The 25,710-nt window shown below is 39.5% G+C and overlaps 1 protein-coding gene across 3 annotated transcripts; it reads right to left on the reverse strand.

Annotated features, from left to right (window-relative positions):
• Positions 1–1,820: 1,820 nt before the first annotated feature.
• OTULIN (OTU deubiquitinase with linear linkage specificity) lies at positions 1,821–15,080 on the reverse strand. Of its 3 annotated transcripts, none has more exons than XM_059486386.1 (8): positions 14,875–15,080; positions 13,091–13,420; positions 10,573–10,646; positions 9,655–9,749; positions 8,401–8,544; positions 5,987–6,112; positions 4,685–4,954; positions 1,821–3,438 (listed from the first exon to the last, which is right to left on the reverse strand). In XM_059486386.1, the coding sequence occupies exons 1-8, from the start codon at positions 15,003–15,005 to the stop codon at positions 3,244–3,246; spliced, it is 1,365 nt and encodes a 454-aa protein (XP_059342369.1). In that variant the 5' UTR covers positions 15,006–15,080; the 3' UTR covers positions 1,821–3,243. The 3 variants fall into 3 exon arrangements, with proteins under 3 accessions (XP_059342369.1, XP_059342387.1, XP_059342377.1); XM_059486404.1 differs by having other exon boundaries at positions 13,091–13,416; positions 14,875–14,998; XM_059486394.1 differs by lacking the exon at positions 5,987–6,112.
• Positions 15,081–25,710: the final 10,630 nt, after the last annotated feature.

Here is a 25,710-nt window from a genome sequence, read left to right on the forward strand (position 1 = left end):
TACCCACTGTGTTCAGCCCATATAAGATGAAGGTTTGGGTTCTTTTCAATTTAAAAAAATTGGTTTTCCAAACTGAAGGCCTGACACTGAAGAGCACATGTAGAGGCCACCTACTACAGCCCCTGCAGCACTGACTGCTGCAACAGCCCAAAGGAAATGTATACTGTCAAAGACCTTGTAGGCAGATGTCTAAAAACACCACCCCAAACCCCACAATTCCAAGAAGGGGCAAATTGGGCAAACTGTCCCGTAGAGGAGACACCTGGTGATCACATTCAGTGTGCCCCTCCTTCCTCAGCACACCAAAGTATCCTCCCAACAGCCCTGATAAACCAATCTTTAGTCAGTACTGACCAGTTTTTCAATGGCTCAGTACATTTCAGGGTAGCATTTCTGCCATCCCACTGACTGACACTGGAGTTGTGAACAGCAACTCCAGAATTTCATCAGCACCCAGGCAGAAATGAGTGCTCTTGGGAAAGGGGACTAGAGAGAAGCCTTCTTTGGGAGGTTTCTACCATGCTGAATGTGACGCTTCACTTTCAGCTCTGTGGAATTAATAACATTTCTTTTCCATTTCTGAGAGCCTGAAGTTCTCCTCAAGAAATTCATAAATTGACATATTCTTTGAATGTGTCTGGCTTGGAGCACATTAGTCGATGTCATAGCACAAATATTCATTGCAGCCAGCTTGAGAACACGGCTCCTGTCATCTTCCAGCATTAAGCAAAAAAGGGAGCATTCATGAAGAACATTTGGCCACCTTCAAACATTCTTGATCCTGTCCTGCCAGCTAGCATAGTGGGAAAACAAATGGCAATTATGTCCAGAAGAAAACAAGATGCAGGAGCTGCACAACCAACACTATTTATACACCAGGGACACAAGATGCCAAGTTGAGCCCTGCACTCCATACACGGTGCAAGAGCTCCCTCTCCCCACTTCCTTCACATCTACACGGTTCCCTGACCACATCTGCCATCCAGGTGAGACAGGAGCTCCCACACTGCTCTCCAGCCTCCTTCACTGGCTCTGGACAAGAGGGCTGTCACTGTCACACAGAAATGCACTTTGCAAGAGATGGCCAAGCTTGGGCTCAGCTGTCTGAATAAAGGCACAGTCCTGAACCAAACACACCAGGTCTTGGGGAGCTCCCACAGGACACCAACCTGAGGCTTCTCTGAGCCTCACCCAGCCTCAGCTTGGATAGATTGCCTGCTCCAGCATCAGGCACACTTTATAACTTACTAGGAAACAGGATAAAGGCAAAATATAAGCTTGGTGTAGGCGGGAGTTTTTAGCAAAAACCACATATGATTTAAGCATCTCTTGCCCAGTCCCACGTTTCCAGTTCAAGACACAAGCCAATTATGTGAATTCAGTAATCTATGTGAATTGCTTCCAGCCCTAATAATGGCTACAAACTCAGGCCCTAAAAAGCCTCTGCTTTCGAGGTTTTTGTTATGCATTCATAACCACTACTCTACACATGTGACAATATCTTTTCAAAGAGGTGTTAAATCTCAAGAATATATATCACAATTCCAAAATTTCAGCTAATTAACTCATAACTACAACTTTTCTGTCAGAGTTATGAGTTGCAAAAGTTAATTTATTTTTCCTCCTCTTCAGCTTTTCTTGGATAACATCAATTCAGGGAATTACTTGGTTTTGCTGCCTGTGTGCAAGCAGCCAATAATTACTTTTACACAGGTTACTATACTTCACACCTTTCATGAACAAACTAACTTCAATGTGGATTACAAAAATTGAGACATTAAAAATTTAAAGTATAGGCCATAAAACAAGCAACAAAATGCTGCCAGATGAATTTAAGTTTTTTATTCCCTTGTAGCTCCCAGAAATTTTCAGTAACAAACAAATGGATTTAGAAGGCAACGAAAACATGACATATATAACAGAGTACATGATAGGCCTCATTAATGTGTTTAAAACACATTCTAGAACTTTTCTTAGAACAGAACTTTTAGAAAACATTTTCATTGTGTATATTACCTTCCACAATAATAGTTAACAAATTAATTTCAATTAGAACAGAAGAATTTTGCACGTCACTTTGTCCAAAATATTCAAATGAGAAGTTTTTATAACCTTACCCCATTTACAAATGAAGGCATTCTAAGTGACGTGCGTATGACCAGCATTTTGGTTAAATCAGCTTTCACTCTCTTGTTCCAAAAGTCATCTGTAGGACATACTTCTACTTGAACCTAAAAGCTGAATGCTTCATTATTTAATTATTTTTAAAGGTTTGTCAGCACTCCCCAGCATCTGATACATTCTGTATTCTTTCAGTTTTAAAGCAAAATGAATAACTAAGCAGAAACAGAACCTCTGATATCTCCACTCTTGGGAGGAATAAGCTGCACCAAAAGTTTATTTCCATCTACTGAACTCCCTGGACAAATTAAAATCCTCATGTTCTCTAGAGCAGCTGCCTGAGAGGATTAACAGTACAGGAACAATAACACGAACAGACATGGAAGTGAACAGACATGTGGCTCCCTTCTATCACCTTCTGTCATAACTGAAGTGGGAATTCTCTGTACTCTCTGACTTTGTGACCAACTATCAAACAACTTTTATACTCCCTTATCACATTTGCCATGTTCCTCTCCATGGGCTGAAAGGGGAAGAGCATTTTCAGTGTAACAGACACCTAAATAAGAGACACTTATGTAGGAAAAAACAACCCAAAGCATTAGAAAACTTAAGTAACATCTCTCTTATAGCATAAACCATGGCAGGCATTAAATTCCAACTGCAAAAGAATTGTATTACTTCCCGAGACCCAATTTTGTATAAATGGCTTCTAAGCACTATTACAAAGATCTGTCAAGACACTGCCACCTTACTTTCCCAGAAATTTCAATTGTCATTATTTTGGGGAGCAAAAAGTTAGCTCATGTCTTACCACAGAGCCTCATGAAAGAAATAAAATGGATAAATCTATCATTTTGGCAATTCTATTCAGAGTAAGTCGTTCAAGAAAAAAGGACTGCAGAAGCTTCCATTTCTTTTTGATGGAAAAGAAAGCCATGCTTGCAAAACCTTTACTATTTAAGATAGTACCTATTTGATACTTTATTTCAGATGTCAACTTCCAAAACACAGATTTCAAGTTATTGATTTAATCACATGGATTTTGTCATTGTCCTGTTTCAAAGTAGCATGGGAAACCTCCAGAAGCAGCACAGGTTTGTCTGCCAAACAATCACCTGTTCACAGCATTGTCTCTTGGCACATTCTGACTGGAATATTATAGTGTCTGTCATCTTCTGTTATGAGAGTCACCACAGGCCAGTCCTCCTCCGGGTCATTGGGGTAAAGTGTGATGAACTCATCGGTGCTGTGCTTATAGAGGCGGTACACTTGGATGGTGTACTGCAGGGCATAAGCAAGGAGAAACATCTCCACCTACATTGGAAACAGCAAAGATTGGTGTAAAATTCAACATGCCTCCTGAAAGATTTTCCTCATAAAAATAATAAACTAATACCTATCAGATGTAATTTTTCAAAGACAAAAACTGTGAAGTGAGAAGTCGTATACATGAGCATCTCTCATTCATTCTCTCATCTCCATTATCCCCCTCTATGACACCATGCATTTAACAACAAAGTCCTCAAATCCACAATGGCACAGTAGTAAAATCACCCTAAAGAAAAACTGCTTTACACAGTGTCCTATTGCTGCAAGCAGGTAGAAAAGACATTCTCTTGCATCAGTGTTCATCCTGTTAAGTCACTTAAAACCAGACAAAAGCGGGTTTCAGACAATGATCCTTTCACTCTTACAGGGTACTTTGAACTTTCCAGCCAAATAAAAGTAAATGGAAAGCCCTTAGAAAGCCCATTGACAGGAGAAGAAATTCAGAAAAAGAAGCTGTGAAAAGCTTCTACTTCATCTACTACAGTGACAAGAACATCCTGTTCTACATTACAATTTACAAAGAATCTTACTGAAATAAACAAATAGTCAGCACAAAAAACTGGTAACATAACTTCTTAACGTAAACTGAGCAGCAAAAAAAGTCACCAATGAATCACCTATTTTCATAGAAACAGCAAACTGTCTTATCTATACTGCAGTTGTCAGATTTTTAAGATAAGAAACAAAACCAAAACATAATACTTCCATGTTTCTAGTATCTACAATTAAGTTGTGAACTTCATTGCAGTGTCCCACTTGTAATGAATTCAATGGGATTTTTTTAATGGATGTTTCCAAAACCTTTCAATCTATTCAACTCCTATTTTTTGTAATATGTGTACCATTTATGCCCTGTATAAAACAGTAACTTCCATTAGCTTATCAGAATTCACCTGTGTATGTGCTACACTTGGTCTTCATAATTTGACTATTAGCTTTTATTGTGGTATTTTTTAAAAAGCAAAAAACTAAAGAGATCTATACAAGTGTTCTATTAATAGCAAACCCTGTTTCCAAAGAATGCTACCTGCCAGCCCCCAGACAAAACGTGGTGTTTCAAAGGAGGGCCTTTACAGACTCTCATTATAAGCAAGCAGTTCTAACATATTCTTCCCAACAAAAGACCAGATGCTTCAGTCAGCCCAACAAAACCTGAGACATTTCTTAAACCACTTGAAACTGAAAACTCCTAAACAGGAAAATAACACTTTAAAGAACAACCTCTCCTTACTTGTTCAAGGCCTCCGCTGTGACCAATATGATTCAAGTGATTCTGCATTAACTGACAAGGGTTGCTGGATGTATCCCGTGCAAACAGGAGCCAGGAGAAGACAGGCACTCTCCTTCCACTTTTATCAGCATTGTATAATTCAATGGCAGTGTTAAGCATCAAAAATTTCAGCGCTTCATAAAGACTGTACTCCTCCTCTTCATTCTTAAACAATTTATCACAAGCTTCTTGTTTCTCAAGAAGACCCTTTATTTCACTTATATTCTTCCACTAAAAAAAAACCAACAAACCATTAGACACAACACAACACAAACCAACAGCCATCACCATGCCAGAGCTGCAAAAAGTCACTTGTGAGTTGTCAGATGCTCCGACAGGCACTCAGAATTTAACTTATGAAGGGCTTTGTGCCTTTTGAAAAACAATCAAGAATATTTCCACAACTGTACCCCAAACAAGGTCAGGCTGACTTAGTCTGATTTTGCTTAAATTGATCCATAAGCAAAGCAAAAGGAAGGGATGCTACAAATTGCTGCAAGGTGGCAGAACAAATACTATTGTGGGACAATACACATTAAGGTAATAAATAACCTTTTTGCTTCCTGTGCCATAAAGCCTATATACTTCATATTTTTTACATTTCTGTTACTCAAAATGCATATTTCATTCCAACCCTCAAACTGCTGAATGCAGTATTCCAAATACTCTTAAAAGCCTTCATAAAGAGAATTTGCATTCACAGTAAGACAGGAACAACTGAAGAGTTTTTTAATAGGTTCCAGAGTTCCAAGAGGGAGAAAGCATGGGGCTAGGTAATACAGTATGAACATTTAAGGGACAATCATGTTCCTATGACCTGAAATAAATGTATAAAAAGGAAACTACAAAAACTACTCCTTTGAAATTACTTCAGAGTTGTTGTGTTTTTCTTTCCTTAATCTCATCCAGATAGCAAAAGATTTGTCTGCAGTTTACATCATTCCTTCAAATAAATACAAGAAATTATAGAGGCAGAAAGCTACTCTGTTATATTAATTTTTTCACTGAAATCTGTCTAATTAATAGTTTTCTGCAGAGCTGCTAGCAAATTAATTCCAGCATCAGGCTACTGCAAGTAGTAAAAAACCAGATGCCTCTCACATATCTGAACAGACATTCTTCACTTGACTTTTTTGCAGTACACATAGAGAATAGGGACTTTCACTAATGAAAGCATACTTATGTTAAATTCTCCACATTCAAAAATCTTTTTCACTTTTCTTATTTGCAAGTGACCAAAGAATATACAAATACTTTTCCAACCTTTTGCCTTAGAAGTGTTAAATACTCTTTTATTTCATCCCTTATTTCTCCCATCCTCTTGCCAGGTTTCTGTCTGAGCTGCCACTGCTTGATCCAGTCATACTTGCTCAGCAAGTTTTCAGGAAGCTGGAAGTTGAGAGAAGAAAAGGCAGCTTAAGCTAAAAGTCTGGAGAGGAAATGCCACCAACCTGCATATTTTATTTTTATTAACAGTTTTCACCTTAAAACAATACCTCAAATAGCCTTCTGAACAGATATCATAGTAAGATCACCACAACCAAGCACAAGTGGCTATTTATAATATTTGCTGGGTAACAGTAAGAATACTGCGGTCTATTACTATTTCCAGATCTAACGCATAAGCATTGAAAAAATTACCCACCAAGTTACTCATGCCTTCTCTTTTGTTTGTTTTTTTTTTTATTTTGTTTTGAGGTTTTTGCTTTTTTTAAATTAAAACACTCCTCCAACAGCAGATAGATGACAGTGACTTTGTTTGAAAGTGTTCCTGAACTAACAGAAGAGAAAATTACATTCATCAGATCGTCCTGAAGTCTTGGCAGACCACACACAAACTACTTTGTCCAGAACACACCAAAAAAAATCTGTTTCCTTTTCAAGGAGCATGATCCAAACACTCTAGGACAGGTTTTTTATTAAAGAAGCAAACAACTTGGGAATTTGCTGATGCATCAGATCATGTTTTAGCCTCAGAACTGCCTCTTTTACTGCTCAAGTGCTACACCTGCTCAGTTCAGAGCTTTTACACCTCCCTTGAAGGACACTCTAGCAGTTGCACAACCAGTTTTGTACCTTCATCTATTAACTCATTTTACTGCTAAAACTGTAAGAGCAACTTGGGTCTTACAATGGAGAAAATACTTGGCTAGAGCAGCACTTATGCCATCAGCCACCACCAGCCCATTTTCATTTTATTAGGACTCCAAACTAGTAATGTGTTCTCCTTAGTGGCAACCAAGTCTGTGTCAGAGAGGCACAGATCTTCTCCCACCCCAGCCTGGCATCCTGTGCACATAGAATGAAACAATCCAAAATTATATGCCAGTAACTTCTACAACTACAAATGTGCATGTAATCACCATTTTAAATTAAAAACAAGAAAAAAAAACAAAAAAAACCCCCTGTTTTATTTGTACTGCCAGCTGTCAGTATACACATTTCTCAGAAGTGCCTTCTGCTTTGATGCATAACAATTTATCATTTTAGTTTGTTTTGTAGGTATACACCCTTTTTAAAAATATGCTAATTATCATATGACATTTTCCTCTATGAATCAGTAGCAAAAAAAAAGATGAACATCATTAAAAACTTCAAAGTACACAATTTTTAAAAAGTTTGCTCTTTAAAGGATCATTGGGAAACTATATTCTTTAGTCTGATAACATGGAAATGGTTGAGAGCTGAAAGAATGTGTTTTTTTACAAAAAGGAAACCATTTTGCAATGTACTTGCTGTAAAAACACCTCACAGAACTATTTTCATCAGTAATTACAAAAAATACAATGACAAAATGTTTACTTAAAAATTAGAGTGGCCAGAATGAGAACTTTTCAGTGGTCCTCTAAAGTGATGCAAAAAGGTAGTAAGGGCAGTGTGATTCTACTTGGACTGCTACCCTACACACAGGGCCTGCATCAGAAATTCACCATTTCCATTCCCAGCAGCACCCTGACAACTGGAACCTTGCTCTTCTCAAGTGGCTCACTTCTGAATAGGCAGCTTCTCACATGTTTTTTCCATGTTCACTAATATCTTCAAATAGACTTTGTTGACACAAGAATATTTCTGGAATATTCTTCTTCTGCTTGTAGGGGAATACCTTGCCCTTCTCATACATCAGTGCTCCATAAAAACTGTTCCTCGGGTCAGGTTGCAATTGCTCTTATGCTTATTTTAAACAACATTTAAGACACAGGTAATTACACACATTCTGCAAAGTCTACAGCATCCAATTTGTTATTCCACTTTCTAGAGAAACCATATATGGCACACAAGAATAGATATTATAATTTTGAAAAGCTGGGGGTTTTGCAAATGTTAGAATAAATTGTTTGTATTTTTTGTTATTGCAAGCTGTCTTGTGGAAAATCTCTTTCTGCCACATTATAGGCAGTAAGAAGAAACCAAGAGAGCAAGATTAGGACAGACAAGTGACAGTGACATTCCAGTAAGCACTGCAGTATCATTTATATCCTTTATAAACTGGAAACCAAGGGCACCTGGACTCAATTTCAAGTTGAAAGAATGACTGTGCATAAACAATAATCTTGAACATTACAACTTCTCAGTTCAGGGGATATTGGAAAGTGAGCATAGACATTATATAACAGAGAAATGAGATCATAATAAGTTAGACCCAATATTAGTCTATTGTGAGATCAGTTGACACATACCATAGTAAAATCCTCACTCTGCAGCCACCTTGGTAACTGGGTAGCTTGGCTTAATATCTGGAAAAGAGTTGCTCTGAAAGCACAATAGTTATCACCTCGTATTCTCCTTATAGATGCAAACTTCTGGGCAACTGCTTCATATCCCTATAAAAACACAAAATCCAAAGAACATGAAATCATTCATAAAACATTTTAAGGTCACACACTGTTAACATAAGAGGTATTGGAATAGTATCATCCAAATACCAATGCTACTTAAAAAAAAAGCTTGATGCACTACCCCTTTTGGAAGTTCAAATGTTTTTGTGTCACAAATTATACTCTGGAAAAAAATTTAAGTTTTGCTGAAAAACAACAAGAAACTGAAGAAATCTAATAGATAACTGTTTGAGGTATTTGCTTTATGACATAAACATCATTGAAATATGGGTAGCTAACTCATCTGGATTTCCAAAAAATATCCATCCTACACACACAAGACTACACATGATGCTTAAAAGAAATTTGAGCACTATTTGGTGCCACTTACCCAAACATGGCACATGTAGTTTGTTTCTGCCTCGGGGCAAGTTTGTGTTTACACTGAAATATCCTGACACTTGCCTCAGCACATTTGTTCCCTCCCTGCTGTTCCCACACTCAGTGGTAGCAGAAGCCTCGATGCTGAAATGCACTTCTGCAGCTCAGCTGCCCTGGCAAGGGCCCATGTCCTGTGTGTCCATATGTCTCACAGCAATCTCTCCAGGGAGGCATGGGGAGTTTTTGACTTTTGTAAGGTATCTTTATGTTTACTCAGACATAGCACTAAATTTCTCAAGCAACAAAACAACTTTATTTTCTACCATTCTAGGTCAAGATTATTATTAAAAAATTAGTTCAAAAACTGGTAAAAATCTCAGGAAAAATTTTTAAAAACCCATACAATTCACCACTTTCCGTTACCTGCCTTCCACTCAAAAATTTGGTAATCTGCTGTGCACTTCAACAGTCCACAAAATCAGCAATTTATGTCCATAAACAAAACATAAAACTTCAACTGAAAACAATAACAAAGGACAGTATTCATCAAAACTCTAAATTATCAGCAAGTAGCTTTGCTAAAAACACATCTGCCAGTTGTAAACCACTCGTAAGACCTCACAATGTAAAACACTGCTACTGTATTTCCTGTCTTAAAAGACTGACTGCAGAAAAAATCACATAGAAAACAAAAACCAAGAACCTAATAAAATTCAACAAAACCAGAACTGCTACCTTTCTCATCCTTTTTGCTGCTGGTGTATTTCCTCTCCATTCCTTCATGCAATACTCCATGATGTCCATTTCAGGTGAAACACTTAATTTATATTCTGTCAAAACAGAACATGCAACATTACATGCAACGGAACATTATAAAACAGAAAAAGGTAGAAAGCACATCAAATTTCTAAATACACTGTCACTTTAAATTAACTTCAGTGCCAAATGAAACTGGCAGCACAACCTGTAGCTACTGAGTAATTACTGCTGTGGGAGGGGATAAAATCAGCTTGTTCTGAAAATTACACGTGAAGCTATGATGTAGTTCAATAAGACAAGGAACACTCTGCTCCTCTCTTCTGCAAAAATTAATTGGTCAAGAGGAGAAATTACTCAAGTACTCTTCATTTTCTTACCAAGCAGAAAAATATTGACAAGTTTCTCGTCTTCTTATAGCAGCTAGACTATAAGGGAGAAAGAGGAGAGATCTTTCTCAGTAAGGCAGTAACAATACCAGAAAGAAGAGATGCAGTTTTGCCTTGGAATCCCAGCAGCCTTCATCCCAAAAGCAGGTAGTACTGAGGGTATCAAGGCAGGCCAGCAACAGATGCTGCTATGATGACTATGACTGAGTAATTTTCAAGCACAACACTCATAACAGAGACTATGTGACTGCTTTCCAAAGAATTCACATTGACTCATAAAGTAACTACAGAAACAAAGGGAATGATATATTAAGAGCAATTAATTTTCCAGAGAATTGGTCTTTTTTTGAATCAAACTGTACAATGTACTCAGCTGTAAGTAACAGCCATTGAACACAGACATCTGTGCATAGAAGTCCCTGGAAGAAAGAGTATTAGGACATCACACATCAGTGCTACAGTGAGTTGCAATACTGTATTTGAAACTTCACACAAAGTTTGATTGTACCTGATGAGTTTGTTTCACTAAGTAGTATCTTCTCTCTCTCTATTTCTTCTTCATCACGGTACATGTCCTCCTCACTGCAATAAAAATCAACACATACCTCAAGTATCAGCACAAATCCTCCTCTCTTTTTCAACCTCTTCCCCTTTTTACAACTCAGGAAAGTATTTAAGTCTTTCTACATTTTTTTCAACTCAATTTGCTTTCCGTCATACCCATTTTCATAGAACCAACATTAGCTCTCAAAAATAGAGACAAGTTTTGAAAACCCTCTTAACAGCTCCCCTCCAGTATCTGTCACCAGGCTGGTAATAAATCATTGCCTGAATTTCTCTTCTGTGGTTGAATGAGTACTACAGTTCCTTCTACAGTATTTCTACATTTTAGAGTTTAAATCTGCAAAATAAAGAAGTCAACATGTCTATTTGCTGCACATATGAATAATGCAGCTAAGGAAACACTGCCTAAGAGGGCTTTGTATCTACACACCACTGGGACTGACCAACCTGCCTCATGCTGAGCAGAACACATGACAGAATACAATGAAAAGTGGCCAGCTACCTGCATTTAGTTTGAATGTTACTAAGTCTAAGGAGAATTTCCACCATGATCCAAACTGCAGCTTACAGGCTAGCTGAAATCCAGAGAAACGTTTCTTCCTCAAATAATGTGGGCTTTCTGGCCAAGGTACACTGTCAAGAACCTGCATCTGAGCATACATATGACATTCTGAAGTCAAGTTATGAGCATGAGAGGGGAAATGATGCCCTGCAAGAATAGTGCATAGACCAGCATCTGTAGCTTGGATGGGAACATTACTGCTGAAAATGAAGGTGCATGCAATGTCCAAAAAACTGACTGCAAATTTCACATTCCACTCCTGAAAGGCATTTGTCATATAATTACATCTAGCAAGTAAACTTCTAAAAAATAATCACAGCTTCACAATTAAAATACTTTTAAAAAAAACGTGTTACCAGTCATATTAGTATCATTTAGGCATAGCACGAAAAGAGGTTTACATTGGAAGTCAGTTTTTCAAAGAAAGTACATAAACAGAAAAAGGCTGCAAGGTTATTGCTTACTGCCCACTACTATTAGTAGCTTCTAATCTACTCCTCAAGAACACCCCAAATCTCAGCCTGCCTCCAAAAGATTGAGAAGAAATCAAGGCACATCTTACATCACTAAGAGAGGACAAGCAATTAGGAAGACTGTGAGAAAGAGTTTAATGTAGCCAGATGGTAACCGGATTACTTTCATTAAACTTGAAAGGACAGACCACTAAATGATGGCTCTGTATTTCTTTTTCTTTATGTCCAAACCAGCTTACTCAAACCATCTGTGTATATCTCCCTTGAGAACAAAAAATCTTTAGTATTAAAAGCAATGTAGGTTAATACCAGGAAACTCATCTACTGGGCTGTCATACAAAACTTGTTCAGTTTTTACTCAAGTGCTCAAGTAGCTGCAAGAAATCTCATTTTTAACAACACTAAATAATCATTAATCAAAAGAGAAACAGTAGATGTAGTAGGTATCAAACACAGTATTATCTGGTGAGAAGAAACATCATAGAAATATTTTTTTCAAGTCCATATTCATGTCACACTATGACGCTGGACAAAGCCTAATTTCTCAGTAGAGTTTGAAGTCCATTAAGGTTTGTGAAGACTTGAAAGAATATTTAACAACCTTGAAAACATTATTAAAAAAAACACACAGCCTGGTATGTGACAGCAGCAATCCCTAGCTTATCTTCTGTATAAGCCCAGTATCTAAAATTTAAAGCACCAACCTCCCCCTCTAAGCATGAAGAAACCTGCTGCTACAAGGGATCCCATGGGGAGGGAAATTGTGTCAGGACAGGGAAATTGCTCTTTTGCCATACAGCCTTGAATAAATTCAGCACAAGATGCAGAAAGAAATGGTCAACTGACCAAGGCAGTGAGATTACTCAAGAAAGAGGAAGTTTGGTGTAAAGGAAGCAGTGTCATGTCCCTTCTGCAGATATTATGAAACCACCTTTTTTCTGGGAGCTGACAAAACAGAGGCAGCCACAGACTGAGAACATGACAGATGAACATCCAGAGTAAACAAGGTACTGCATTTCAAGAGAGTTGTTTTGAAACCCAGGTAGGCAAGAGGTGCAATCCATCTGCACAGGCACCCTCATTCCAGAGATGAAAGTGTGTCGTAACACTGTTGTAGCATAGCAATTGTTGGGTAAATCTGTGGGAACTAAAGCCTTTCCCCATTAATGTTCAGATAAATATTTGAAAAATATACTGAAAATAAAGTAAGAGTGGAAAAGAATGATTAAATGAAAACATGCATGCACAAAAGAAAAAAATAGTGCAAGAAGTTTCATGGAAATAATTAAATTATTGAACTAGTTAATGGGATTTTCCTGAACCAAAGATACCAAGGAAAAAAAATCATAAATTTACCTTCATAAACTGAAAATATCCTCCCTTTCTATAGGAAAACTGTTAATATATTTTTAAAAATTAATCCTTACCTCTCCTCAGATGACTCCACTGCTGAACGATTACCAGACCCAGGCAGATAAAGCTCACAGTTTCTGGATGCATCCTGATCCATCACAAGAGATTTAATCATATCTGTCTTCTCAGCTCTCCCAGTACTTCTGTATACACAGTCTTGTCTTATTTCTGACGTAGTTTGCTCTGTCTGGTCTGCAGGTGCATTTGCTGAGCCAAGTTCCTCAGAAGTAAGACCAACTTCATTTTTATGCTTCATCAGCTGTGTGGGAACACTCTCTATTTTCTCTTCTGCACCTGCAGAAATGCCAGTTGGTTCTGTCACCCATCCTTGAAGATTATCCTGGCTTTGAAGAATGAAAAAATACATGAAGTTTCTCTCTCAGAACAAAAGCATATGTTTCAGGAAAACTACAATATTTTAAGAGTTACATTATATTTTGAGAATTCCGAGGATAAATTATTCAAAACCAGGAATAAAATCCAAAACAGATTGGTAAAATAAGACAGCACCCAAGCTAATGTCTAACTCACTCTCATGACCATCATTCCTTATGAAGGCTAAGCTGTACCAGTTCCTCAGACACAACCTGCACAGTGTCCTACCCAACACCTGCTATCCTTGGGGTGCATTATCACCTAAAACCGCAAGGATTAACAGAAATTTTAAAGAAAGAAGTTTCAGTCCTGCAAGAAAACAGTTTTTACAAACTCATCTGGTGCTCTGTGAAACATCCACTCCACCAGGATCATTGCTAAGTACAAAAATTTCCAATATTTGCGTCTTCCAATATGATCAAGGTATGAAGACAGGATGTCTACAATCCATTCTATCAAGCTCCCCAAAAGTTTAGGATGTGCCCATATAGTAAATTTTCAGGGATATTTACCTTAAGTTGACACATAATCCTGCCTAAAAGTTTTGGTTGCTTGGCAGTTGTCACATTGTTGTTCTAGACAATTAGTGGTTACCCACGCTGGTCATCTCAGAGCTCACAAACTTAATATCCACTCTATAAACCTTAAAACTGCATACACATTTCTGTATCTATGTTAAAGGCTCCTACCTTAAAAATACCTTTGCTTACTGGCATTACAGCCCTTGGCACCTGAGCCCTGACACGTACCAAGCTGTCCCACAGCACAGAGCTCAGCACCAGAGCTCACAGAAACACAGAGGGGGCTGAAAGGGACTTGAAAGGTCACTGGGTCCCAAGTCCCCTGCTGTGGGCACGGACACCTTGCACTGGACCAGGCTGCTCAAAGCCCCATCCAGCCTGGCCTGAACACTTCCCAGGATGGGAATTCACAACTTCTCCGGCAACCTTGTTCCAGCGCCTCACCACTCCGACAGTACAGAATTTCTTCCTAATATCTAATCCAAACGTCGTCTTTTTCAGCTGGACTCCTTCCCCCTTATCCTGTCACTACCTGCCCTTGTAAAAAGTTCCGCCTCATTTTTCTTGGAGGCTCCCTTCAGGTACTGGAAGGCCACAATTAGATCACTCCAAACCCTTCTTTTTCCCAGTCTGAACAGCCCCAACTGTCTCAGCATTTCCTCATAGCAGAGGAATTCCATCCTCCCTAATCAACTTCGTGGCCCTCCTGGGGACTCGTTCCTAGAGTGCAGCACTGCAGCTGGGGTCCCACCAGAGCGCTCCAGAGGGGCAGAATCCCCTCCCCAGACTCCGCTGCCCGCGCTGCTTTGGAAGCACAGTCGCATTCCAGGTCCCGATCTCTCCCGTCCCCGCTCCCTCTGCGCAGGGCACGGCCACCCGTGCGCAGCCCGGGGAGGCCTCACCTTTCCGCCGCGCTCCGTCCCGCCCGGCACCGCGAAGCCGGCACGTCCCGCCGAGCCCCGGCGGCCGCCGCCGTGCCCGGCCCGAGGGGAGGGCGCGGGGCTCGGCCCGGCCGCCGCCGCTCGCCGCTCATGCCGGCGGGGCTCCGGGCACGGCGGGCAGCGGCAGTGCCGAGCCCAGCCCCAGCACTGCCCGGGCGCCCGCCCGGTTCCTGTCGGCCCCGCCGCCGCTCCCGCCCCGCCGGAACCGGCACCGGCCTTGCCCCGCCCCCGGAAAGGGAGGCACCGCCGGGCCCTCAGCCCGCAGCCGCCGCCCGGGGAATGGAAACAGGGAAAGTGGTCCGGCACCCCTCGCCCGAAGGTGGAAGGCAACCATAAGTTCTCGTTAACAGAAAATACGGTGGAAATAAGAGTTGTTTTCCCGCTGCCAGACGGCCCGTGTAAAAGGAAGTGCTCTAAGAATGCAAAGCGTCTGCGTGTGTTTGTGTGTTTGTGTGTTTGTGCATGTGTGTTTGTGCGTGTGTTTGTGTGCGTTTGTGTTTGCATTTCTGTATGTGTGTGTGTGTGTGTATGTGTTTGCGTGTGTGTGTTTGCGTGTATATATGTGTGTATGTGTGTGTGTTTGTGTGTATTTGCAGCTCGTCTGGAGCTTGCCAGAAGCTGGAAGTCTCTCTTCTGCGCGCAAAGAGATACATCACCACGTTCTAATGATACACCCTTATGAAACTCGCGGCAGAAGAGAAGCGTGCACGGAGAATAGATGAGAAGCCTTTAAAAATTACATGCTGCTGAAACATACCCATTATTAAAAAAAAAAACCAAACACCACCACAACAAAAACAACCAAAAAAACCCAGCCAAAACAAACAGAAACGAAAACAACATAACCCAAATAAACAAAATACAGCAACAAAACAAGGAACGCCCCCAAAACTCGGTACAGTATAATCTGTACCGTGATAGGAAAATCCACTGCAGTTTAGGCATTTGAGGGGGTCTTCACATTGAAATTGGGCCTGGAAATGAAGTATTTGTCTTCTTTCTGCAATTTCTGTCATAAGAATGTGTTTTCTCTGAGTATGACAAGTGATATTGAGACTGGAGGCAAATAACTACTACAAATATACAATCTGAACAGCCCCAACTGTTCAGACTATTTTAACTTCAGCGAAGTTAAAATAGTTTTAACACGTATTTAGAGTATCAAAAAATATTGGGAGAACATTTTAAAGGTGGAGGTCAGGTAGTAGAATGTCTAAAAGGTTAAAATGGCAATGATAACTAATTTGCAACATAATGAAACTTAGTATAAAACTGATAGATGTTTTTGTAAACAAACCTTTTCTATTTCTTTTATCTTTTGAGATGTGTGGAAGTATCATGAATGTTTGAAGGAAAAATAAAAAAAAAATCCATTACCTTAGGTCTCTTTATCACTGCTCTTCTTGTGGATCAACTTCATGTTGGACTGCTCTTGACAATATCTCCTTTGAAAAATCCCTTTGTTTGAACAGCTTTTTGCCTGACAGGTTTGTCTTAATATGCATTCTTGTTTCCCACTGGCCATTCCAGAATTACTCACTATCAAACAGCTAGTCCACTTGAAATATGCTCACCTGTTTCCCAAGTTCCCATCATTTAAATAATTCAGATGTAGTAGCATTTAAGAGCCATTACAGTTGCCACTTTTTAAAAATTAGGTTTGTTTGTTATTTACCCACCTTTGCTGTTCTCTCCGCAGCTTTAGGGCAGAGATGTTTTGTCTGATCATTCCCACTGTAAGTTCCCTGCATCTTTTACTAATTGTAAGGTACAACCACTAAGCTAACTAACAAAGTCCATGAAAATAGACAACAAAGACATGCAGTGTAATACAGGAGATCATATTTTGTAAGTCTGAAATATTTCTGTTCTTGGTACTTTCTGGTGAAGGACACTAGCAGCTCAGATTTTGATAAAAAAAGAACCCATCAAACACCATGAGAAAATATATTTTTTACCTTATTTAATGTATCTTAGTGCTTACCAGCAGTTGTTACCTTCTTTGCTAAGTTAATTACATAGCATGACTTTAAAAGCACTCCACATTTTTCAGGATTATGATTAGAAACCTTTGGGTGATCAGTTCTTGTGGCTATAGGGAAAAATAGATGGGGAAAACCCACCAGTAAGAGTCAAATGGGCAATACAATATCCACCATATACTTGTGGAATTACACATTACCCATGATATTTTCTTTCCTTTAGCTTCCCTGAATTTGTTAGAGGTTTTGGACATGCATTCCTAAGAACATACATCTCCTCCCTGGTACATAAAGACAGGTGTATCAAGATGCTGCTTTCCACTTTTATAGTTTCTAATTTTATTTGTCCCTAGAGTGAGCTCTAAATTGGTGTGCTGCTGTCCATCAAGCAGAAGTGTGTTCTCAGAACCCTGTGTTCCTTTTCTAAATGACTGAGAAAAATATGTGGCTTTGGTGCAGTGAGTGGGGGTTTTTCAGTCCCTCAAACAGAAAATGGAGACTGTGTGAGTCATATCAGTATAAACTATACATCACTGCTAAAAATTATGTCTGTTTGCAAGTTAAAAACCTGTCATTATTTTTTACATGCACCAGTCTGAACAATTAAAGTTACAAGCTTTCACAAAAAGAAAAAACAAAGGCACGTTTAAAAACCTGCTTCACTTCTCTTAAACAAGCTCAGTTTGCCCATTTAAAAAAGCATTCTTAAAATGGGAAAATTGCCTCTGAATTTGATAAAAATATTTATTAAAGGATGTAACAGTATGATGTAACTATTTTTATTATTATTAAACTAAGAGTACCTCATGTGCTCTAATTGGAAAATAATAACAGAAAGGTTCTTTTTAGAGTGCTGTCAGTAAACCAACATTCTCAGAAATTATTATGTCAGAGTAATATTTATTATGCCAGCAGTTATGTCCTGACTGTTGCCAAGACCACAGACAACCTTAGTGGTTCAATCAATTAACTAAACCTAAAGCTAAATACATTTTGTGTATTTTACACCTTTTTTTCCTTTCCAGTTTCTGCAGTAAAGAAAAAAAAAAAAAAAAAAAAAAAAGAGAGAGAGAGGATATATCTTCTGCAGAAGGCAAATAGTGACACTACATGACTACATGCAAAATTCTAGCAGGCTTTTTGAGACAGAAACTTAAGAAACGTACAAATATGGGTTGGCTCATCTTCTCTACCCATAGTATGAAGCATGTATTTCCTTTATTGACTGATTGAATATTCATTTTTCTTTAAGTTTAAAGACAAAATTTAAAATTAGAGTTACTCTTTCATTTTTTACATTAAGTGTGCGAAAGTTGCTTGCATTTTTATGGTCACGAATCTACTCTAATCTAATCCAGTAACAAAGAAGAGGAAAGATGAACTGTAAGAAGCAAACCCACCATATGGCCTGACTGGAGAAGAGATCAAGGTGAAGTCAAGTGGTGACTTGTCACATTTTGCCCAGGGACTCTGATGTGTCTGCATCCATCACATCTGCCAGGTCAGGTGATAAAAGCTCATCTGCACACTTACCAAGGAGCACAGGGAGACCACTCTCATCAGTTATACAGGTGGAAAGCCTGGCTGAAAATCTAATGGGAGGTGTCTTTTGCAGTCAGTACTTTGTGAGGTAGTGTGCCATGAAGGTCAAGACATCAAGAGAAGCAACATTAAGTTGGGTTCTGAACTAATGAAACATGCCAAAGAACATCTCAGAGTACACCAGCACCATGATAAAATTGCACTTTCATATCAAAAATCAAGGAGCTAAGGATTTTTTATTACAATGCTTAAATTCATTTGTCCATGTTACTGTTTTGTAAAAGCGAATAGAACTGGTATTTTGCTCTAGTAAGTCAACAGATCAGCCTCATGGTCTTTTTCAGTTCATTAATCAAGTGGACTCAATCCACTCATTTGGAACAGATCCGTCTCAGCTGATGTTCATAAGTGTACCTAATGAACAAGCCTTTGGAGTTGCTTGGATGTGGCTGCCCTTGGAACAAGGAATGTGTTTCTGCCTGCTGTGCAGCTTCTCCCCAGCTGACCAGCTCCTCAGACTCCCACCTGTTGATGTAGCTTCGGTCAGCTGCCTTTGGTCCTTGTTCCCTGACGAGAAGCAGATCTCCATTTCCCGTTTGACCTTGCACCAGCCTTCCTCAAGAGGCAAGACCAGGCTACTGAAGCTCTCACCCATTACCCCTCTGCCAGCTGTGGCTTTTGAATTGGTTTTGGGGATGGTAAAAGCCACTGCCTTCTCAGTGCAGCTGGCAACATCCCCTGGCTTCCACCACGAAGGAGACCTTCAGCGTCAGCCACAGTATAAACTCTTTATCATGGTACTGTTCTTAAACCTTCTTGATACATACAGAAAATTTTCAGCTTGAAAAAAAACTATCAATAGGAAGGCTGAACCGATCCATAAGATATATTGAACTAGAATAGAGCAGAGAGTTCCCTAAAGCAGAGATCCTTTGGAGGGCTGTAGCACTAGGATTTAGTCTGGGCAGCAGCTTACTACCTTAAAAAAAAAACAATTAAAATTAAAGTATATATAGCTCACATTACTGAGTGTGGAAAGGTGCATAACAATACTGGAAACGCTATCTCCTTACCCAGTTCTGATCCACTTAGTGGCTGCATCTGAAGCATAATGGCCTGCTTGATTTTGGAGATTTTGTGATGGGAAAAGTTCTTAAGTCTCTCTCTCAGAAGGGGGAGTCTATCTAAGAAGTCTTCTGGAAACTCAGCACAATGAAAGGCAAGACATAATATTAATGCTTTCCTTTTCTAGAGCTCTTCATCCTGTGCTGAGGAAGAGGGTAAATTAATCTTACTGTTGTCTTTAGGGGAAACTTTCCTCCAATTCTGTGATCAAACTGCCAAAGGAACAAGAATAAGGGCAAAGTTAGCCCAGGAAATACCTTCAGATCCTTTACATGAAGTATATTGTTGTGCTTCAGGGGATCCACATGATGTCTGAACAAAGATTTTATTTACAGACACAATTTACTGTGGGCAGTGAAACTAATTTGACATTTTCTGCAGGCCTTGTCATTCACCACATTAAACCAAAATGTTCCACAATTCTGTCTCAAACATTAATGCCTCTTCTTCTTTTTTTTTTTTTTTTTTTTTACAGTTTCAGATTTCTGGGATTATCATTTTAATCTAGAAGATAATGAGCATATACATTTACGTAGCAAATAGTTACTGTACCCTGTCCCATCTCTCACTTTAGGTTTAGAAGTTGCTGCAAACTTTTATGGATAGAAGAGAGGCAGCTACCATGCCCAAATAATAAGGAAACATTCCCTATGAGACAGGCTTAATTTAAAAGCTGGTGGGTTATTGGGATGAGCCACATCAAACAAAAGAAATTACGTCAAAATAATAAAAAATAATTAAAATTTAAAAAGTATTATGGTTCCACAGGTACTTTTCCAGGAGATCTTTACTTTGGGCAGTTTTACATCATGTGAATAAATGTGTAACAATTTCTTAAGACAAAATCGTCATTGCTAAAGACAATTTAGACATTGTCTAAAGACAAAATCCACATGCAGCTGATATTTTTGAACCTTCTGAGACAAATGTCCAAAGCCTGTTCAGATAGGATAATTTTATGAAAAGAAGAAGCTTCAGGATGTTTATGCAATTTTTTTACTGTCATCATCTGCAAACGTTTGGAGCTGCCAGACTGAGATGCTCGTATCTGATCCTCTGTTGCTGGGTCTTAACCACCTGCTTCTTGCTGAACACCAGCTCACAACAAGGAGGTCAGTCTGGTCACAGGGCTATCCTCACCTCACATCTACAGTGTTCAGCACTGACAAATTGCTCTGGAACAAGGCTTGCAGGGTCTTGTAGAAAGACTCAGAAAACTTTTGATCTCTATGCTTCCCGAGAAGCTTTTCCGATTAAAAGATTTTTTATTATTAAATCTTCCGGGTAAGGAGTCAACTCGTAACTTGAGAATGATTCACCAGACAGCCTGAACAGTGTGGAGGTCCAGGAGCCTGCAGTATTTGAAATGTAGGGAGTGCAAAGACATTAAAAACGCTGGTAATTCCATAACATTGGAGCAAATCCTTTCCATCCATTGTCATGGTACGTTATTTATGCCTAGCATGAGTGGCACAGTAATAGTGGGCATCTGTTTCTCTTTGCCTTCAGGAAAACTAGTCATCTGTGGTCATTCTCTATTCTGGCAATAAGTAACTAACCTGTTGCTGTTTTTTGCATTATTCTTCTGATGTTTATTGGTTTTGGGTTCTTTTTTTGTGGTTTTGGAGATGCTTTTGTGTTTGTGTGTTTGCTTTTGATGCTTTTGATGTGTTTGCTTTTCCCTCTGGATTCTTCTTCTTTGTCTCTCTGAATTTTCAGGTATTTCTTTTTTGAATACCAGTGTCAGATAAATTTTCTATCCAAGGCTTATCTTTATTGGAATCAATCAATCATAAAAACCCAGGCCAAAACCTAATCTGTGATCTCCTTGCTCAGATCATAGAATAAGCTGAACAACATTTATCACCCTGATTTGTGCTATCACATCAAGGACATGCAAATGTGGTTGTCATTAGCTGACCAATTTACCCAGTCCAAGTTTCTGCAGGTATTTACATGGAAGGTCCTATGGTAACACAAATCATGTGGAGATACAAAACACACCAAATACATAAGGTGGCTGCTGCTGTCAGGCTTAAGAACAGCCATAGTCCCTGATGGTTTGTATTTTGTAGCCAGATGTGTTTAGAGAAGTGGCCACAGGCTTTGGGGTGTCCCAGACATAAAATACTGTCAGTTTTTGGTGCTCCTCTACCCATTGTATTTTCTGACAACACTGCCTGTCAAATCTGTCTTCGGCATCTCAGGCCAGCCTTGCACTTAGGGATAGATTTTGCCTTGGAGTGTGGAAAATGCTCATTTACATTTCAGCTAAACCCAGGAATTTTGAGAATAAACAGATAGATCTTGTTGCAGTTGTTGGGTGTAGAGACAGAGGAATGCCAGACAGAAATGGAGTTATTTTATAATTTTCTCTTTACAAAGTGCTCTTGCAAGACTGATGAAAAGCTAAGCCTTGTGCTAATATTTGTAAAACAAAGAGGAATTGATAATCACACTATGAGAGAAATTAGAAGACTGAAGAAGAACCTTAAAATTAATGAGCAGTATCTGTTCTGTTTGCCCAGGGAAAAGTTACTAATGATCATGTTATATTAGTAAAATCAATACATGCTGGCCTTTTAGTCAAACAGGAAAAGGTGTATCAGGATTCACTGACAGGTAGAAGTAGCCAGACAGCTGAAAAAAGGCATATGCTTCTAAAAGTATAGATATAGATAATAACCTAAAATTTTCCCCCTCAGTTTCCCCAAAAACTGTTAAAGGAAAAAAAAATTCAAGGGTCAACTCTATAGTCTTGACTGAAATTAGAAGTGTAGGAGGAGAAGGGACTCCACTCAAAGGCTGCAGGTTTTAATGCTTGGCAAGAAACTGGAAATTTCTAATTGCTGGCAGCATTTCAGAGGAAACATTTGCTTTGTTACTAAATTACATGCATCTAGGGCACTAAAATTATCTACAACTATAATTCCCTTTTTTTAACAGCTTCAAAAATATAGCTGTCATGAAGCCACTCTGTTAATATCCATGCATTTTTCTATTAATAGTTTGCATTTGTGACTCACAAAGGTACAGTCAACATACTGATATTCATTTATGCAATAAACTCTTCATCAAAACCAGTATTTTATGGACCTAATTGTACTGGAATTTTGTTCAGGTTTATGTCTTGCTTTAAAAAGGACAATATGATAAATAGGCTGGTGGCTTTCCACACAAATGGTGTTCACTTTTCTTTTTATTTAAATCATATATCTTACTTCCTTCCTCTCTTCTTGCATTCCCAAAGTGCTGGGCTCCTAGCAGCTGTAACTCAAACAGCTCTAATTTGATCCTAAATGTATCATTCTTATTCTGTGCAGTATACGCTGGAGCTCTAGATGAGTTACACTTGCTGGACCGAATGTTACAACTATCTTTCCTTACTAGCACTGCTGAGAGTTGCATTTATTAAGCAACTCTTACAGTCTAAAAAAATGTCTTTCATTCCTTTTACAGATATGCTTGTAATAACATTTCTACAGTTTGAACTATCACACCTATTTTTTCTTCCTGCCTTTGAATAATTCAAAGTGCAGTTCTACATAGAAAAGCCGGACCTCTGGAGCTGCCCAGAACAGAACTAAAATCTTGTGTAGCTTGCATGGGTTCTTGAAAAAACCAAACCAAACATGATCTGGCCACATCTTTTGTCCAGCACTCATGGATGCCATGTGCTACTAAACTGGGTAGAGCACCTGCTGGCTACTGAACAGTTTTGCTCATGTTCCCATGACTCTGGAACATCTCAGTTCCAGGTATCTCTACCTGCAGCTTTCCTGAGTTATGCTCACACCACATGTTGTGATGTGAAGAAATTAACCTTGTTTGGTTTCTCAGCCTGTAAGTTTGATTCCCCCTTTTCTCCTTACTTAGATAACATGTTGAGGTTTGGATGTCTGTCATTGAGGACTCTCAAGCTCCCGTGCTCAAAGCTAACCTGCAAAGGCTAATGAGGGGGTGAAATATTTCCCTGAGGAGACCTCTGGGGACCCTGAACACAGAGATGTGGTCAGATTTGATCAGGGTGGGCTTTTCACAACCTGTGAAACAAAAGCATGTGGCTTCACTCATGTCTTGTTCACAACTTCAACAGAAGGTGGCCGAAGAGTTTCTTGGCTGTATCATTCCTCCTACAGCAGCAACAGAAGCACTGAAAATGCCAAACATGGGGACCCAACCAGCAAACAAGGGGAAGCCATCAATACAGGAAAGGCAAGAAACGCCTCTTCTCTTCTGGAGAAACCTCACAGTGGTGAAGTCCTCTACTTTGAAAGAGCAGGTGAGAGTAGCTTCAGTTACAGCAGTCACGGTCTATTCATGTGTCCTGTTACAGGCTGCAGGGAAGAAGAGCTGCAAGTGCACTTTCTGTGTCTATTACCCTGGGAATGTTCACATCTCCAGTCATAGACTGGCAGTTCAGACTAAAAAGTATCTGTGGACTTGATAGGTCTTCCTCCATGAATTTGCTTACTTCTCCTAGCCATGTCTTTTCCATACCTCCTGTTGCCCTTAGATCATTGCTTCAGCTCCCATCAAACTCCTGTCTGAGGTCCAGAATCATTCCAGGATTGATTTTAATATCTTACCTTCTGAGCCACTTCCTTCAGACCCTTTTGCTCTGTTCTAATCCATGTCCTGCAGAAACACAGGCATGTGTGATAGCACATTAAAGCACCAAAGAGGGAAGACAACAAAAATAGATTTTACTTTAATTTTTCACTTTTTCCCCCCTTCCAGTAGCATGGATAGAAACTATATGGAGCTAAACAGATGTTTATAAAATTGGTAATTAACATGTAACATACCAAGTGTTTTAGAACTTATTTAACCCAAGCCAGCATTGGAGCTGGTATACATCCTAGAAAGGGAAGACTGCAGCCAGAGAAGGATTCACACTGAAGCATGGAGAGGCAGAGAGAAACCACCAGATTCTGGCTGCACAACCCCTCACTCTGCTCATTGCCTCACTGATGGCACTGAGCATGACCTGTGGTGATAACAAGGGAGAAGAGTCTGAAGCTGTGCCTGGAAAAGGGGAGGGGTGTTTTTTCCCTAAGCATTCTAATGTTTGTATTTTTTTTTACATTTCCCAATACCTAAATCTGTAATTAAATACTAATGCTAATTGCCAATAAATTAAGTTAAATTCCCCTAATCAAGTCTGTTTTGCCCATGACAGTGCATGGAAAGTGATTTCCCTATTTTTATCATAGCCTAAAACTTTCATGGGCCTCTTCTTCCTGGTTTTGCCCCCATCCTGCTGCTGTGGGAGGGAGTGAGTACCTGTATAGGTACTTGGCTGTTGGCTGGGTGGAATCCACCACTGCAGGCAAGTGTGGCAATCAAAGAATTGCCAGAAGAACAGAGCTTATTGAACTGCCTTTTCTGATGCTTCGAAGCTGTCTAAATGACAGCTAAAAAATTCCTTCAAAACTAAATGCTGTATTTGTCATCTGAAACCCTAAAGATGGCAATTCTCAATATTTTTAAGATCACATAATAGCTTGGGTTGCACAAGTTTAGTTAACTTAGTTGCCTCCCCCTTTCAGTAAAGCCTTGAACTACAGCCAAACACTTCACTAAGAGAGGAAGATGTTTTGGTTAATTTGCCTTGCAAGGCATTTAACCTCAGAATTATGCAAAACTGGGGTATGTCAGAAGATGAAAGCATCTGGGACCCATTCTATTTCTTTCATGCTTCTCATTTTTCCCTCCCAGCAGCACGGTTCAGCACACGCAGCTTCCAGCAATGTTCCAGCCACCCTCCTCACTCACTGGCCATGGCTGACACAGAGCTGACCCAAAGCTCTGTGGTTCATCAAGAGAGGTGCAAATCAGCCAAGCCCCAGGGAGAGAAGTTTTCCGCATTTATCTCCTGTCGCCCCAGATACATCACATCCTGCCTCTGAGGCATTTTCTGACAAATCTTTCAAAAAGCCTCTGCAAGCTCCACCTCTGGCCAAAATCGGGGTTGCACTGACACCACAAGGGATGCTGTGAACACAAATGTCACTCAGTGAGGCAGCAGCATCCCTCCAGCCCAGTGACCATGCCAGGCTCCTCTACAAAATAATTTCAAGGGACCACCACAGAGTTATATCCTGCCCTCTGACAAAACCAGGCCCAAAATGAGAGTTCCTCTCCT

This window comes from Ammospiza nelsoni, chromosome 1, assembly GCF_027579445.1.
Source record: "Ammospiza nelsoni isolate bAmmNel1 chromosome 1, bAmmNel1.pri, whole genome shotgun sequence".
NCBI classification, from domain to species: Eukaryota; Metazoa; Chordata; class Aves; order Passeriformes; family Passerellidae; genus Ammospiza; species Ammospiza nelsoni.